Here is a 17,814-nt window from a genome sequence, read left to right as displayed (position 1 = left end):
AATGCTCTGCAGGGTATAGCTGGGGAGTATAAAGTAATGCTCTGCAGGGTATAGCTGGGGAGTATAAAGTAATGCTCTGCAGGGTATAGCTGGGGATTATAAAGTAATGTTCTGCAGGGTATAGCTGGGGAGTATAAAGTAATGCTCTGCAGGGTATAGCTGGGGAGTATAAAGTAATGCTCTGCAGGGTATAGCTGGGGAGTATAAAGTAATGCTATGCAGGGTATAGCTGGGGAGTATAAAGTAATGCTCTGCAGGGTATAGCTGGGGAGTATAAAGTAATGCTCTGCAGGGTATAGCTGGGGAGTATAAAGTAATGCTCTTCAGGGTATAACTGGGGAGTATAAAGTAATGCTCTGCAGGGTATAGCTGGGGAGTATAAAGTAATGCTCTGCAGGGTATAGCTGGGGAGTATAAAGTAATGCTCTGCAGGGTATAGCTGGGGATTATAAAGTAATGCTCTGCAGGGTATAGCTGGGGAGTATAAAGTAATGCTCTGCAGGGTATAGCTGGGGAGTATAAAGTAATGCTCTGCAGGGTATAGCTGGGGAGTATAAAGTAATGCTCTGCAGGGTATAGCTGGGGAGTATAAAGTAATGCTCTGCAGGGTATAGCTGGGGAGTATAAAGTAATGCTCTGCAGGGTATAGCTGGGGAGTATAAAGTAATGCTCTGCAGGGTATAACTGGGGAGTATAAAGTAATGCTCTGCAGGGTATAGCTGGGGAGTATAAAGTAATGCTCTGCAGGGTATAGCTGGGGAGTATAAAGTAATGCTCTGCAGGGTATAGCTGGGGATTATAAAGTAATGTTCTGCAGGGTATAGCTGGGGAGTATAAAGTAATGCTCTGCAGGGTATAGCTGGGGAGTATAAAGTAATGCTCTGCAGGGTATAGCTGGGGAGTATAAAGTAATGATCTGCAGGGTATAGCTGGGGAGTATAAAGTAATGCTCTGCAGGGTATAGCTGGGGAGTATAAAGTAATGCTCTGCAGGGTATAGCTGGGGAGTATAAATTAATGCTCTGCAGGGTATAGCTGGGGAGTATAAAGTAATGCTCTGCAGGGTATAGCTGGGGAGTATAAAGTAATGCTCTGCAGGGTATAACTGGGGAGTATAAAGTAATGCTCTGCAGGGTATAGCTGGGGAGTATAAAGTAATGCTCTGCAGGGTATAGCTGGGGAGTATAAAGTAATGCTCTGCAGGGTATAGCTGGGGATTATAAAGTAATGTTCTGCAGGGTATAGCTGGGGAGTATAAAGTAATGCTCTGCAGGGTATAGCTGGGGAGTATAAAGTAATGCTCTGCAGGGTATAGCTGGGGAGTATAAAGTAATGCTCTGCAGGGTATAGCTGGGGATTATAAAGTAATGCTCTGCAGGGTCTAGCTGGGGAGTATAAAGTAATGCTCTGCAGGGTATAGCTGGGGAGTATAAAGTAATGCTCTGCAGGGTATAGCTGGGGAGTATAAAGTAATGCTCTGCAGGGTATAGCTGGGGAGTATAAAGTAATGCTCTGCAGGGTATAGCTGGGGATTATAAAGTAATGCTCTGCAGGGTATAGCTGGGGAGTATAAAGTAATGCTCTGCAGGGTATAGCTGGGGAGTATAAAGTAATGCTCTGCAGGGCTCCCTTAACATTACTTTTTTTCAGGATGAACTGGAGAGCTTGCGCAACAGTCTGGAGGATGAGACCTTAAAGAGACAGGCTGCGGAGAGCCGTGCTGAGAGAGCACTTCAGGTGCAGCACGAGCTGCAGGACCGAGTTGAACAAGAGCAAGAGATGACTGTGCAGCTTCAAGCAAACCTCGCAGGCGTGACTTCCTCTCTGAGACAGCTCGAGAGTGAGATGTCAGAGCTCAGAGAGAGCCTGAAGAAGAGCCATGATGAGAAAGAGACTTCCCTGGACCGGTTAGAACATCATATTCTAATGATGAGAGAGCAAAATCGGGAGCTGGAAACATTAAGAGAGACAGTGAGAGAGTGCCTGGAAGAAAAAGAAACTGCGCAAAATGCTCTTGAGAGACTATCTGCAACTTTACAAGAGAGGGACCGGCAAATGAAAGAATTAAGAGTTACCATTCAAGAGTGCAATGAAGCAAAAGAGACTGCTTTAACATCATTAGCATGTCTAACAGTAACTGTACAGGAGAGAGAGCGTTCCATCAGTTTATTGAAAGAAAGTGTTCGTCAGAGCCAGCAAGAGAAAGAGACAGCAATCACTGCCCTAGAACATCATATTGAGATTTCAAAAGAGACAGACTTGCTAGTTACAGGTTTGAGAGAAAGTGTTCGAGTTTATGAATTAGAGAAAGAGACTGCTTTGAAGGCAGAAGAGCACAGGTCTTTGGTTATTAAAGAGAAAGATAGTGAAATTGATAATCTCACAGAAAGAATTCAAGTGCTCCAAGAAGAGAAAAATGTGGCTTTAGAGAGACTGTCTCATGTAGAGAGTGATTCTGAACAAGAACTGTCATCTCTGCGGCATCAGGTGACTCAGAGTCTGAAGGAGCGAGACAGGGCAGAGAGAGACGTCAGAGAGAGAGACCAGAAAATTAAGATGTTGAGAGAGGGCATGAGAGAGCACAGATATGAATTAGAAAGCACACATGGGAGATTAGATTATCAAATGCTAATCGTGAAAGATAGAGACAGTTTGATTGAAACTTTAAGAAAGCAATTGGAAGACTCACAGTCTGAGAAAGAAAGTGCTCTTAAGTCTTTACAGAATCAGATTGTCCTAGTAGATGAAAGAGACCGAGAAATCAGAGCAATTAAAGAAACTGCTCAGGAGAGAGAGGCTGCTCTGTTGTCTCTAGACAGCTTGCGTGTGGCTCTTGAGGAGCGTCTCACATTCACACAGAGAGAGCAAGAACATGACATTACGGAGCTAAAGGAGGCTCTTCAAGAGAGCCAGGATGAAAATGAGGCATCCCGGAGTTCATTAGAGTCCCAGATAAAGAAAGTAAAGCAACATGAGTTGGAGATTCAGACGTTAACAGATACAGTCAGGATATTGCAAGTTGAGAAAGAGACTGCTCTGCATTCCTTGGAAAAGACAGCTGCCATGCTCACATCTTTGCAATCGGATCTCCGAGAGTGTGAGAGAAAGAAAGAGAGTGCTGTGCAACAGCAGGTTGTGTTGTTAGACAACAAAGAGAGAGATATCCAGGCATTGCAGGAGACTTTGCAGAGGTGCCAGAGTGAGAGAGATGATGCACAATTTGCTCTAGAAAGCTTGGAGTCTCAGAGAGAGATAACTGAGAGACAGACGCAGATAGAGATGAACACTCTGAGAGAGAAGGCTGCTGAACTGTCACAGATTCTGAGAGAGACTGAAAACATCAAACAGCAGTATGAGAGAGAGTGCAAAGCTCTGAAAGCACAAATAGAAAATCTTTACCTCACTGAGAGACAGGGCAAAGCTCTGGAGCAGAGAGTGACTGAACTCTCCCAAGCTCTGGACAAGAGCAGAGCAGCTGAAGATCAGAGAGAACAGGCCAACAAAGCTCTGGATGAGAGAGTGACTGAACTCTCCCAAGCTCTGGACAAGAGCAGAACAGCTGAAGATCAGAGCGAACGGGCCAACAAAGCTCTGGATGAGAGATTGACTGAACTCTCCCAAGCTCTGGAAAAGAGCAGAACAGCTGAAGATCAGAGCGAACGGGCCAACAAAGCTCTGGATGAGAGAGTGACTGAACTCTCCCAAGCTCTGGACAAGAGCAGAACAGCTGAAGATCAGAGCGAACGGGCCAACAAAGCTCTGGATGAGAGAGTGACTGAACTCTCCCAAGCTCTGGAAAAGAGCAGAACAGCTGAAGATCAGAGCGAACGGGCCAACAAAGCTCTGGATGAGAGAGTGACTGAACTCTCCCAAGCTCTGGACAAGAGCAGAACAGCTGAAGATCAGAGCGAACGGGCCAACAAAGCTCTGGATGAGAGAGTGACTGAACTCTCCCAAGCTCTGGAAAAGAGCAGAACAGCTGAAGATCAGAGCGAACGGGCCAACAAAGCTCTGGATGAGAGATTGACTGAACTCTCCCAAGCTCTGGACAAGAGCAGAGCAGCTGAAGATCAGAGAGAACGGGCCAACAAAGCTCTGGATAAGAGAGTAGAAGACCTTTCCCAGGCACTGCTAAATAAGGAGACGGAGATTGAGGAGTATAGGAGGCAGTCATTAAGAGAGTGCAGAGGCTTAAATGAGAGGGTAACTGAGCTTTCCAAGGCTCTGCTAAATAAGGAAATGGAGATTGAGGAGTGTAGGAGACTGTCAGAAAGAGAGCACAGAGGCTTAAATGAGAGAGTTTCTGAGCTTTCTAAGGCTCTGCTAAATAAGGAGACTGAGATTGAGGAGTGGAGAAAACAGTCTGAAAGGGAGTGCAGAGGCTTAAATGAGAAGCTAACTGAGCTTTCCCAGGTTTTGACAGCTAAGGAGGCTCAAGAAGAGGAGAGCTTGAGACAAATTAGATCTATGATGGCAGAGATCGCTGGACTTAAGGAAGATGTGTTGAACAAGACCACTGGGGCCCAAGAGGATGAGAGAGAACGGAGCACTCTTAGACAGAAAGTCTCACAGCTTTCCCAGGTTCTGATAGATAAAGGGATTCTGTTAGATGAGAAAGAGGGACAGGTGAACGCTCTAAAGGGAAGACTAGATCTTGCTGTCAAAGCTCTGAAAGAGAAAGAGAGGGAAGCAGATGTAGAGAAGAGGAAGAGAAAAGCTGTAACAGTGCGACTGATGGAGCTCTCCAAGACTCTAGGCGAGACACCGGCAGTTCAGGAGGATGACACTGATTTACTGGAAAGGATGGAAATGCTGGTGAAAGCTCAGAAAGAACATGCGAAAAGAGAGGGGGAATCGGTGAGAGAGGCTCTGAAACAGAAAGTGTCAGAGATTTCCCAGGCTTTGACAGAAAAACAGAGAGAGATGGAACAAGTGACAGCAGCGAACAACAGAAAGATAGAGTCTTTGACATGGAGAGTGACAGAGCTTTCCAAAGCTCTCACCGATAAAGAGAGAGAGTTGGAAGAAGAGACAGCCAAGAATGTCAGAGAGAGAGAAGCTCTGGGACAGATGGTGACAGATCTTTCCCAGGTCCTGAGAGAGAAAGAAAGAGAGATGGAAGAAGAGACAGCCAAGAACGTCAGAGAGAGAGAAGCTCTGAAACAGAGAGTGACAGATCTTTCTAAGGTTTTGACAGAGAAAGAGAGAGGGATGGAAGAAGAGACAGCCAAGAACGTCAGAGAGAGAGAAGCTCTGAGACAGAGAGTGACAGATCTTTCCCAGGTTCTGACAGAGAAGGAGAGTGAGATGGAAGAAGAGGCAGCCAAGATTGTCAGAGATAGAGAAGCTCTGGGACAGAGGGTGACAGATCTTTCCCAGGTCTTGAGAGAGAAAGAAAGAGGGATGGAAGAAGAGACAGCTAAGAACGTCAGAGAGAGAGAAGCTCTGAGACAGAGAGTGACAGATCTTTCCCAGGCTCTCACAGAGAAAGAAAGACAGATAGAAGAAGAGAAAGCCAAGAACGTCAGTGAGAGAGAAGCTCTGAGACAGAGAGTGACAGATCTTTCCCTGGCTCTCACAGTGAAAGAAAGACAGATAGAAGAAGAGACAGCCAAGAACGTCAGAGAGAGAGAAGCTCTGAGACAGAGAGTGACAGATCTTTCTCAGGTTTTGACAGAGAAAGTGAGGATGGAAGAAGAGACAGCCAAGATTGTCAGAGAGAGAGACACTCTGGGACAGAGGGTGACAGATCTTTCCCAGGTCCTGAGAGAGAAAGAAAGAGAGATAGAAGAGACAGCCAAGAACGTCAGAGAGGGAGAAGCTCTTAGACAGAGAGTGACAGATCTTTCCCAGGTTCTGACAGAGAAGGAGAGTGAGATGGAAGAAGAGGCAGCCAAGATTGTCAGAGAGAGAGAAGCTCTAGGACAGAGGGTGACAGATCTTTCCCAGGTCTTGAGAGAGAAAGAAAGAGAGATGGAAGAAGAGACAGCCAAGAACGTCAGAGAGAGAGAAGCTCTGAGACAGAGAGTGACAGATCTTTCCCAGGCTCTCACAGAGAAAGAAAGACAGATAGAAGAAGAGACAGCCAAGAACGTCAGTGAGAGAGAAGCTCTGAGACAGAGAGTGACAGATCTTTCCATGGCTCTCACAGAGAAAGAAAGACAGATAGAAGAAGAGACAGCCAAGAACGTCAGAGAGAGAGAAGCTCTGAGACAGAGGAGTGACAGATCTTTCCCAGGTTCTGACAGAGAAGGAGAGTGAGATGGAAGAAGAGGCAGCCAAGATTGTCAGAGAGAGAGAAGCTCTGGGACAGAGGGTGACAGATCTTTCCCAGGTCTTGAGAGAGAAAGAAAGAGAGATGGAAGAAGAGACAGCTAAGAACGTCAGAGAGAGAGAAGCTCTGAGACAGAGAGTGACAGATCTTTCCCAGGCTCTCACAGAGAAAGAAAGACAGATAGAAGAAGAGACAGCCAAGAACGTCAGTGAGAGAGAAGCTCTGAGACAGAGAGTGACAGATCTTTCCATGGCTCTCACAGTGAAAGAAAGACAGATAGAAGAAGAGACAGCCAAGAACGTCAGAGAGAGAGAAGCTCTGAGACAGAGAGTGACAGATCTTTCTCAGGTTTTGACAGAGAAAGTGAGGATGGAAGAAGAGACAGCCAAGATTGTCAGAGAGAGAGACACTCTGGGACAGAGGGTGACAGATCTTTCCCAGGTCCTGAGAGAGAAAGAAAGAGAGATAGAAGAGACAGCCAAGAACGTCAGAGAGAGAGAAGCTCTTAGACAGAGAGTGACAGATCTTTCCCAGGTTCTGACAGAGAAGGAGAGTGAGATGGAAGAAGAGGCAGCCAAGATTGTCAGAGAGAGAGAAGCTCTAGGACAGAGGGTGACAGATCTTTCCCAGGTCTTGAGAGAGAAAGAAAGAGAGATGGAAGAAGAGACAGCTAAGAACGTCAGAGAGAGAGAAGCTCTGAGACAGAGAGTGACAGATCTTTCCCAGGCTCTCACAGAGAAAGAAAGACAGATAGAAGAAGAGACAGCCAAGAACGTCAGTGAGAGAGAAGCTCTGAGACAGAGAGTTACAGATCTTTCCATGGCTCTCACAGTGAAAGAAAGACAGATAGAAGAAGAGACAGCCAAGAACGTCAGAGAGAGAGAAGCTCTGAGACAGAGAGTGACAGATCTTTCCCAGGCTCTCACAGAGAAAGAAAGACAGATAGAAGAAGAGAAAGCCAAGAACGTCAGTGAGAGAGAAGCTCTGAGACAGAGAGTGACAGATCTTTCCCAGGCTCTCACAGAGAAAGAAAGACAGATAGAAGAAGAGACAGCCAAGAACGTCAGTGAGAGAGAAGCTCTGAGACAGAGAGTGACAGACCTTTCCCAGGCTCTCACAGTGAAAGAAAGACAGATAGAAGAAGAGACAGCCAAGAACGTCAGAGAGAGAGAAGCTCTGAGACAGAGAGTGACAGACCTTTCCCAGGCTCTCACAGTGAAAGAAAGACAGATAGAAGAAGAGACAGCCAAGAACGTCAGAGAGAGAGAAGCTCTGAGACAGAGAGTGACAGATCTTTCTCAGGTTTTGACAGAGAAAGTGAGAAGGATGGAAGAAGAGACAGCCAAGATTGTCAGAGAGAGAGACGTTCTGGGACAGAGGGTGACAGATCTTTCCCAGGTCCTGAGAGAGAAAGAAAGAGAGATAGAAGAGACAGCCAAGAATGTCAGAGAGAGAGAAGCTCTTAGACAGAGAGTGACAGATCTTTCCCAGGTTCTGACAGAGAAGGAGAGTGAGATGGAAGAAGAGACAGCCAAGATTGTTAGAGAGAGAGAAGCTCTGGGACAGAGGGTGACAGATCTTTCCCAGGTCCTGAGAGAGAAAGAAAGAGAGATGGAAGAAGAGACAGCTAAGAACGTCAGAGAGAAAGAAGCTCTGAGACAGAGAGTGACAGATCTTTCCCAGGTTTTGACAGAGAAAGAGAGAGAGATGGAAGAAGAGACAGCCAAGAACATCAGTGAGAGAGAAGCTTTGAGACAGAGAGTGACCGAGCTTTCTCAGGCTCTCACAGAGAAAGAGAGAGAGATGGAAGAAGAGACAGCCAAGAACATCAGAGAGAGAGAAGCTCTGAGACAAAGGGTAACGAATATCTCCCAGGTTCTGACAGAGAAAGAGAGAGAGATGGAAGAAGAGACAGTCAAGAAAAGAGAGAGAGAAGCTCTGAGACAGAGAGTGACATACCTTTCCCAGACTCTGACCCAGAAGGAAAGAGTGATAGAGCATAGCAATAAAGAGACAGAAGATCTTAGGCTGAGAGTGCTTGAACTTTCAAAGGCTTTCATAAAGAATGAGACCTCTCAGGCTGATAGAATGGGGGAGAGGGCAGCTCTGGAGGACAAGATTGGAAAGTTATCTCATGCTCTGAGAGACACTGAATGGAAGATACAAGACAGGGAGAGAATGGATCAAGCTCTAGAGGAGAAGATAGAAGAACTTGTGCAGGCTCTAAATAAGTCAGATTCACAAAGAGCGGAAAATTGTAGAGAAAATGAGATGCTAAGGATAAGGATCATAGAACTTTCCCAAGCTCTGAATGAAAAGGAGGCAGAAGCAGAAGAGGCTCAGGGGGATAGGAAAGCTCTAGAGTACAAGATTCTAGAACTTGGACAAGCTCTGACAGTGAAGGAAAGTCTTGTATGGGAAGAGAAACAAAGACAGAAAGAGAGTGCAGCTCTAAGGGATAGAGTGGCAGCTCTAAGGGATAGAGTGGCAGAGCTTTCCCAGGCGCTGGCAGAGAGCAAGAAAGTGATAGAGAAAGAGAGGACAATGGGAAATGAAGAGTGTGAGACTCTAAAGAGGAGGATAACTGAACTTTCCCAGGCTCTAACTGAGAGAGAGTCAGGGATAGAGGAAGAGAGGGCAATGATGGATAAAGAGAGTGCGGTTATTAAGAAGAGAATGACATTGGCTTTGGAAGCAAAGGAAAGAGGGTTTGAAGAAGACAGGACATCAAGAACCAATGAGAGGGAGGCTTTCGCAAAGAGAGTGGCAGAGCTTTCACAAGATCAAGAAATTGCTGGGAAAGAAAATGAAGATTTAAAGAAAAAGGTTGCAGAGCTTTCTCAGCTGATGATCAGGGAAAGGGAATATCAGGAGGAGAAAAAAGCAGCACTGGAAGAGGTGGAGACTCTGCATTGTGAGTTAGGAGAGGCTAATCAGAGAGAAGAGAGACTGAGACAGAGGCTAGAAAGTGCTGAAGCTGCCCTCAGACACACAGAATCTGAAGAGATTTCATGGAGAGAGCAAATCAAAGAAATGGAATCTATTATACGGGTTGGAAGAGTGACAGGCTCATTGAAAGTTGCAGACACAGTGGTCCCTGTAGAAGACAAAAAGGAAACCAGTGTGGCCTCTACAGAGGACCATGAGGAAACCAGAGTACCCCACAACAGGCACCAGCAGGAAGGTGTGCATGCACACTCTGAGAGAGCACAGGACAGACGTGCTTTACAGAGGAGGATTGAAGTTTTACAGGAGGCAGTAGCGAGGCTGGAAAATGGAAATAATGAGCTAGAAATTCAGAACCAACAGCTGCGCCAGATCTTGCAAAGGGTGAGTGTTATTGAGGGGATCTCACAGAGGAGAGATTAAGCACAGGCTGGGGTATCTCACATAAGGGCAATAAGGCACAAGCAGGGGTGATGCACAATATTCTGTAAAACCTGTGGTTTAGATTGTAAATAAACATCTGTGTGTAAGGCTGATACCAGTTTGCTCTTGTACTGGTCAATAGCAAGATCATTAGGCAATGTCCAGACAGCAGCAAATGGCTTTATTACATTTAAACAAAACATTACATCCACAGCGCTTCGGTCAGGGTGACCTTAATCATGTGGTATCTATTTGTGTATATCAATAGCAAGATCATGGCCAGAGATATCGATTAAGCAATCAGTGGAATAAGGGATGGAGGTGTACGGATAAACACATCAGGCAAGCAATGTAGACTAGAGTATCCCCTCAGACGCTGATGTAGCACACAAACCATCAGTGGGTTTGTCAATCAGATGTAGATGTGAAAGTTTAGAGACAAATATCACTAGTTCAGTAGATTTATGTAGGAGGTAAACTAGCGTACTTGACCAGACACAGATGAACACATTTCCAAAGCTTAAAGATATCGACCAGCAAATGGTTGTATCCTGTAATTAAAGGGACAGTCAACACCATAAATTTTGTTCTTTAAAAAGATAAGTAATCCCTTTATTACCCGTTCCCCAGTTTTGCATAACCAACACAGTTATATTAATATACTTTTTACCTCTGTGATTACCTTGTATCTAAGCTTCTGCTGACTGCCTCCTTATTTCAGTTCTTTTGACAGACTTGCATTTTAGCCAATCAGTGCTCAATCCTAGGTCACTTCACGTGCATGAGCTCAATGTTATATATATGAAACATCTGAACTAATGCCCTCTAGTGGTCAAAATGCATTCAGATTAGAGGCAGTCTTCAAGGTCTAAGAAATTAGCATATGAACCTCCTAGGTTCAGCTTTCAACTAAGAATACAAAGCAGAAGAAGAGAACAAAGCAAAATTGGTGATAAAAGTAAATTGGGAAGTTGTTTAAAATTACATGCCCGTCCTATTTAAATCATGAAAGTTTTTTTTTTACTTGACTGTCCCTTTAAATGCGGTTGTGTCCATGCTGGTGCTGAACATTTACGTCTCAAAATATTGTGAGTTGCTTATCCTCTTTATGGCCTTTTTTTAATTAAATGGACAATTGTTACACATGCTTCCTTGATCATAAGTGGTTGAGAACCATCCTTTGGTCTTTTTCCCCTATCCCACTTTGTTACATATCTAGGAATGCTGCATATTCATGGAGTAAACGCAACAAATATTTCTTTCCAATGGCATGGAGAGTCCACAAATCCATTCTAATTACTAGTGGGAATTCTCCTGGCCACCAAGAGGAGGCAAAGAACACCCCAGCAAAGCTTTAAGTAAGTATCCCCTCCCATAATCCCCAGTCATTCTTTGCCTTCGTATATCTAGGAAGTGTACAAAGATGGTGCGCTGAAGAAAATTAAGTTTTTATCCTTTAATGGTAGTTTCCCTGCAAGCAAGGATTGGGGTAATGCTGTGTCCATGTAATCCTCTTGAGTAAGAGTTGTGGTGGCTATTAGCTGTTGGAGATCGGCAGGGTAGTCCTTGCTTCTCCAACGATTTAGGCTAACCCCTATATGGAAAACCAGAGTTGGTTATTCTGCTTTACCTTTCTCTTCAGGTCCCTGTCAGCAGTCATCTGGATTTGTCAGACCTGAGATGCTGTGCCTGCCCTGCAGCTGAAGCTCCTCAGGTAAGTGCTTATTTCCTTCTAGGTGAGAAGGCTCAAGTACTTTTGTGGTTTAAAGGGACACTGAACCCAATTTTATTTCCTTCATGATTCAGATAGAACATACAATTTTAAGCAACTTCCTAATTTGCTGCTAGAAAAATACTGCAAAATTTCTTCATTCTCTTGCTATCTTTATTTGAAAAAGAAGGCATCTAAGCTAAGGAGCCAGCCAAGGACAATCCAGGTTGTGATCCAAAAATGGGCCGGCTTCTAAACTTACATTCTTGCTTTTCAAATAAAGATGTTGCCATTCTGTTACTATTAGGGTAGGATAACCAGATATATAAATTATTTTATATAAAGATGGAGGAAAAATCACACAGGCACTTCTTGCTTCTATGTCTTTATTATACTACACTGCTTCTGCTTCCTGTGTCAGGAGGAGGTAACAACATAAAATAAACTTTATTTACACTTCTGTTAACATACAATGCATATAGGCTACAACACTGTAAGAACAGTTTCAGTTTATATCTCAACACCCCCACTTGCTCTCAAGTGTTTCATTTTGCATGTGTCCCCCTTTTAAACATATTCATACATTACATGACTTACATTCCAAACATATAACTCAAAAACGTTTCTAACTTGAATTTTGTTGCAGACGTAGTCATAACATCTGCTACCATCTTGTCAGTTGGACAATACTCAAGAACTATGTTACCTTCACTGATCGAATGAAGTGGTACTTGATATCAATGTGTTTACATCTCTGACGGCAAACAGGATTCCTTGAAAGAGCAATTGAACCCTGATTGTCTCCAAAGATTTGTATTGGTTCATAATGACACCCTTTATCCATTCCTTTGAGTAACTGCATAAGGTACAGACTTCCCTGTGTAGTTGCAGCCGATGCCATGTATTCAGTATCACATGTAGATAAAGCTACTGTGGGCTGTTTCTTTGATTCCCATGCAATCAGTGGACCATTCTTGCTTAGGCTAAAGCATTATCGAGTCATACTCCTCCTATCATTCACATCAGAGGCCCAATCGGCATCACTATTCGCCTCGAGTTTCAAGTTTTCACTACATATTCTATAGCACAACTCATAGTTAATAGTACGCTTTAAGTACCTCATCACATGCTTACTTGTGGTTAGATGTTGTTCTGTTGGCTCTGATAAGTATTGTGACAGTTTACGGATCACCTAGCCAACATAAATCTGGCCTTGTACAGGTCATAACATACAGCAAGCTACCTACTATGTCTCAATATTTTCTTGCATCTACTTGATCATTGTGATCACTTTTGTCTAGTTTTTGCTCACATGGTGTCGATCTGGGTTTACAATCTATCATTCCAAACTTCTCCAGAATCTTTAATATGTATCTCTTGATTCATCTTTACCAAACCATCACTTTGTTCATAATCAATACTAGGAAATGTTTGATCCTTCCAAGATCTTTCATCTTAAATTTTGCTGTAAGCATTTTTTTTTTCACATCATTAAGTACTGTTTCTTCATTAGCACCGATAATTAGATCGTCAACCCATATTAACAGTATTACTCTATCATGTCCAAATTGTTTGACATATACACAGTGGTCTGCTGGATTTTGTTCAAACCCATTCTCATTTAAATAATCATGCAGCATCTTGTTCCAATTTCTACCTGATTGTTTTAGACCATACAATGACTTCTTCAATTTTAAAACTAGTTTCTCATTTTGTTTGCACTTTACCTCAAATCCTACAGGTTGTTCCACATAAATCTCACAATTAATTGGGTCATGTAAGTAGGCTGTTTTCACATCCATCTGGTGAAGAAGTAAATCATACTGTGCTGCCAGTTTCATAAAAATACGTACTGATGTAATATTTGCAGTTGGAGAAAAAACGTCTTAGTATGTTTCTGATCCATTAACATTGTTTCTTTTTTAAGACACAATGAGTCCACGGATCATCTTAATTACTAATGGAATATTCACCTCCTGGTCAGCAGGAGGAGGCAAAGAGCACCACAGCAGAGCTGTTAAATAGCTCCTCCCTTCCCTCCTACTCCAGTCATTCTCTTTGCCTACGTTAGTGATAGGAAGAGGTAAAGTGAGGTGTTAGTATAGATCCTTCAATCAAGAGTTTATTATTTTTTGAAGCAGTGCAAGATGTACTGCTTTGTCCTAGGGTGTAGCTGTAGTCCATATCAGTCTCTTCAGTAGAGCCTTGGTGGCTTTAGAGCAATGGGAACTTGTGGGACATAATTCTCACTGTGCCTCCCATATTTTCTTGCTGCCCTATATCCTTCACTCTGAGGTATCATTGACTCAGCATTTTATTTTCCTTAGGTCGATGTGAGGGAGAAGTTAAGGTAAGTGCTACTTTAAATTTCTGGGGCACAAGGAGACTCAGAATAAGCACACAGTGAACATAAGGGGCTCTAGGGAAAGTAGCTCTTTATGTTGGGACGTTTATATCTTTCCTTTGGGGAAAGTAATTGGGCAGTGTTTTTTAGCAGGCACTGGGGCTGGAGTTAAGCTGCTACACAAATTCATTTTGTGATGGCTCTGGTGGTTTCACTTTTCTATGCAAAAAGGGAAAAGATTTTTTCATTGAATAGAACGGCATAGGTTTACGCCCAGGATGGGCGGTCCTTCCTGTCTTTGCACGCCACTTTCATAGCGCTTCAGTTCCGAGAGGCTGAGGAAATAGTGCGACATCAGGAAGGATTTATCCGCTCTGTCCTAGAGTCGCATGGTAAAAGTAATCATGCGTTGCTAGTATAGAGACGGTATTTCCTTTTTTCACAGCGTATCGTTGTTGCTTTCAAATCAAGGCAATACGAAAACGGATCATCTGAGGGGAAATCTAGCTGATCTTCAGTCAGGTAGGAGCACTTCAGCAGAGTGCTGAGGTGCAGAGGTTGTTTTTTTGTTGTATAAAAAGTGATTTGCAGTAAAAAGGAAACCGATTTTTTAAACTGACAATCTGCAGTAAAAAAGAAAACCGTTTTGAATTTAAAGAGACAGTAACGGTTTTTATAATTAAGATTAGCAAATACTTTTGAATTTTTTTGTTTACTATTTGGCAAATTGTGAACAAGTATGGACCAAGGGGACTTGCAAGATGTCACCTGCTCCTTATGTTTTGACGCCAACGTGGAACAACGAATCCCTTTCTGTTCTTCATGTATTGAAAGGACTTTGAATTATAGGGAAAATATTTTTTCAGAGCCAGTCTCCTCTAAGGCAGATGTTGTCCAAGAGTCTAATGATGAGGGTCAATATATGCCGCAGCTTTCTCCCCAAGTGTCCCAAATTTTACTGCCCTCACAAGCAGTGCCTTGCGCTTCAGCTGTAGTCCCTTCTGGGATTTCTTTACAAGACATAGCTTCTCTCATGTCTTCTACTATTTCTGATGCCCTGTCTGCCTTTCCAGTGTTGCAGGGCAAATGTAAGAGGAAAGCCAGACATTCAGTAAGTGAGGTTTCTGATGCAATTGTTGCAATTTCGGCGGTATTCTCCCAAAGACCTGAAGAGGAGGGTACCGCAGTAGCTTCTGAAGGAGACATCTCAGATTCAGAGAGTCTATTACCTCTGACGGACTCGGAGGTGGTATCTTTCAGATTTAAACTTGAACACCTTCGTCTGTTAATCAGGGAGGTTTTAGTTACCTTGGATGATAGTGACTCCACAGTGGTGGTTGTCGCTCAGAAGTCTAGTAAACTGGACAGATATTTTGAGGTTCCTTCCTACACAGATGTATTTCCAGTTCCTAAAAGAGCCACTGAAATCATTGCTAAGGAGTGGGAGAGACCTTTCTCTCCCCCTCCTATTTTTAAGAAAATGTTTCCAGTAGCCGATTCTGTTAAAGAGCCTTGGCAAACTGTTCCTAAGGTAGAAGTAGCCGTTTCCACCTTAGCTAAGAGAACTACTATTCCCATAGAGGATAGTTGTGCTTTCAAAGATCCTATGGATAAGAAGTTAGAGGGGTTACTCAAGAAGATTTATGTACACCAGGGTCTGCAGTGGCAACCAGCGGTGTGCATTGCCACCGTCACTAGTGTGGCGGCATATTGGTTTGATGCACTGTCTGAGGCCCTCAGGACAGAGACTTCTTTGGATGAGATCCAAGGTAGGATGAAAGCTTTTAAACTAGCTAATGCCTTTTTTTCGGACGCGTCCCTTCAAGTTATCAAATTGGGAGCTAAGATCTCGAGTTTCTCTATTCTAGCCCGCAGAGCCTTATGGTTAAAACCTTGGTCTGCGGATGTGTCATCTAAGTCTAAGCTTCTAGCTATTACTTACAAGGGGAAGACCTTGTTTGGTCCTGATCTGAAGGAGATTATTTCTGATATCATGGGAGATAAGGGTCATCTTCTCCCTCAAGATAAGAGAAATAAACAAAAAGGACGACAGAGCAATTTTCGTTCCTTTCGAAATTTCAAAGGCAACTCTTCCTCTTCCGCCTCTAAGCAGGAACAGTTTAAGCCTACATGCAGACCCAGCCAGTCTTGGAACAAAGGAAAACAGTCCAAGAAGCCGGTTAGTGATTCCAAGACAGCATGAAGGGCATGCCCCCGATCCGGGACCGGATCTGGTAGGGGGCAGACTTTCCTTCTTCGTGTCAAGCCTGGGTTCGGGATGTCCAGAATCCCTGGGCAATAGAAATAGTGTCTCCAGGGATACAAACTGGAGTTCAAAGTTTTTCCTCCAAGAGGCAGATTTCTACTTTTAAGATTATCTGCAGACCAGACAAAGAGAGAGGTGTTCTTACATTGTGTAGGAGACCTCTCTGCTCTGGGAGTGATTGTTCCCGTTCCAATTCAGGAACAGGGTCTGAAGTTTTATTCCAATCTGTTTGTGGTTCCCAAAAAAGAGGGAACCTTCAGGCCAATTTTAGACCTCAAGAGTCTAAACAAGTTTCTCAGGGTACCGTCCTTCAAGATGGAAACAATTCGTTCCATTCTTCCATTGATCCAGGAGGGCCAATTTATGACAACAGTGGATTTAAAGGATGCGTATCTACATGTCCCCATTCACAGGGATCATCACAAGTTCTTAAGGTTTGCCTATCTGGACAAACACTTCCAGTTTGGGGCTCTTCCTTTCGGTCTTGCTACAGCTCCCAGAATTTTCACAAAGGTTCTGGGATCTCTGTTGGCGGTGCTTCGATCAAAAGGCATTGCAGTGGCGCCTTATCTGGACGACATTCTAGTTCAGGCGCTATCCTTTCAGCTAGCAAGATCCCACACGGACTTGGTGTTGTCCTTCCTAAGATCCCACGGATGGAAGGTAAATTTAGAAAAGAGTTCCTTAGTTCCAAACACAAGGGTAACTTTCTTAGGAACCATAATAGACTCTCTGTCTATGAAGATTTTTCTGACAGAAGTCAGGAAATGAAAGCTTATCGATACTTGTCTAGCCCTTCAGTCCACTCCTCGACCATCAGTGGCTCAGTGCATGGAGTTAATTGGGCTGATGGTGGCGACAATGGACATCATCCCGTTTGCTCGCTTCCATCTCAGAGCTCTGCAGTTGAACATGCTGAGACAATGGAACAGAGATTATTCGGACTTGTCCCCTCAACTTTTTCTGGAGCAGGAGACAAGGGTCTCTCTACAATGGTGGTTGTCTCTGGATCATCTCTCCCAGGGAACATGCTTTCACAGACCATCTTGGGTGATTGTGACAACAGATGACAGCCTTCTAGGGTGGGGAGCAGTCTGTGGCTCTCTAAAGGCTCAGGGAATATAGACTCACTCAAAGTCGGTTTTACCCATAAACATTCTGGAACTGAGAGCGATCTACAATGCTCTTCTGGCCTGGCCCCAGTTAGCCTTGGTACAGTTTATCAGGTTCCAGTCGGACAACATAACTTCAGTGGCCTACATCAATCATCAGGGAGGAACGAGGAGTTCCTTGCCGATGACAGAGGTATCCAAAATAATTCACTGGGCGGAGGCCTATTCTTGCTGTCTGTCGGTGATCCACATCCCAGGGGTGGACAACTGGGAGGCGGATTTTCTGAGCAGGCAAACTTTTCATCCGGGAAAGTGGGAACTCTATCCGGAAGTGTTCTCCAGCCAGATTCTCAAGTGGGGTCAGCCGGAATTAGATTTCATGGCATCGCGGCAGAATGCCAAGCTCCCGAGATACGGGTCGAGATCCAGGGACCCCCAGGCGGAACTGATAGATGCTCTGGCGGCCCCTTGGACCTTCAATCTAGCATACCTATTTCCTCCGTTTGCTCTTCTTCCTCAAGTAATTGCTCGACTCAAATAGGAAAGGGCCTCAGTGATTCTCATAGCATTGGCCTGGCTTCACAGGATTTGGTATGCAGATCTGGTATGCAGAGCTGGTGGAGATGACATCTCTACCACCTTGGAGACTTCCGTTGAGGAAAGACCTTCTGATTCAGGGGCCCTTCCTTCACCCAAATCTAGTTTCTCTGAACAACTAGATAAACTAATTGTAAAGGAA

The 17,814-nt window shown here is 44.1% G+C and overlaps 1 protein-coding gene across 1 annotated transcript in view; it reads left to right on the top strand.

Moving 5' to 3' along the window:
• LOC128640585 (centrosome-associated protein CEP250-like) overlaps window positions 1–17,814 on the top strand; it is a 220,112-nt gene that overhangs the window by 96,331 nt on the left and 105,967 nt on the right. Inside the window, 2 exon segments of the mRNA XM_053693056.1 lie at window positions 1,650–6,265; window positions 6,267–9,603. Coding sequence (XP_053549031.1) covers window positions 1,650–6,265; window positions 6,267–9,603 — 7,953 coding nt within the window.

This window comes from Bombina bombina, chromosome 9 (assembly GCF_027579735.1).
Source record: "Bombina bombina isolate aBomBom1 chromosome 9, aBomBom1.pri, whole genome shotgun sequence".
Classification (NCBI taxonomy): Eukaryota; Metazoa; Chordata; class Amphibia; order Anura; family Bombinatoridae; genus Bombina; species Bombina bombina.
Note: the sequence above shows the minus strand (reverse complement) of the source record. Positions and strands in the feature narration are given on the sequence as shown.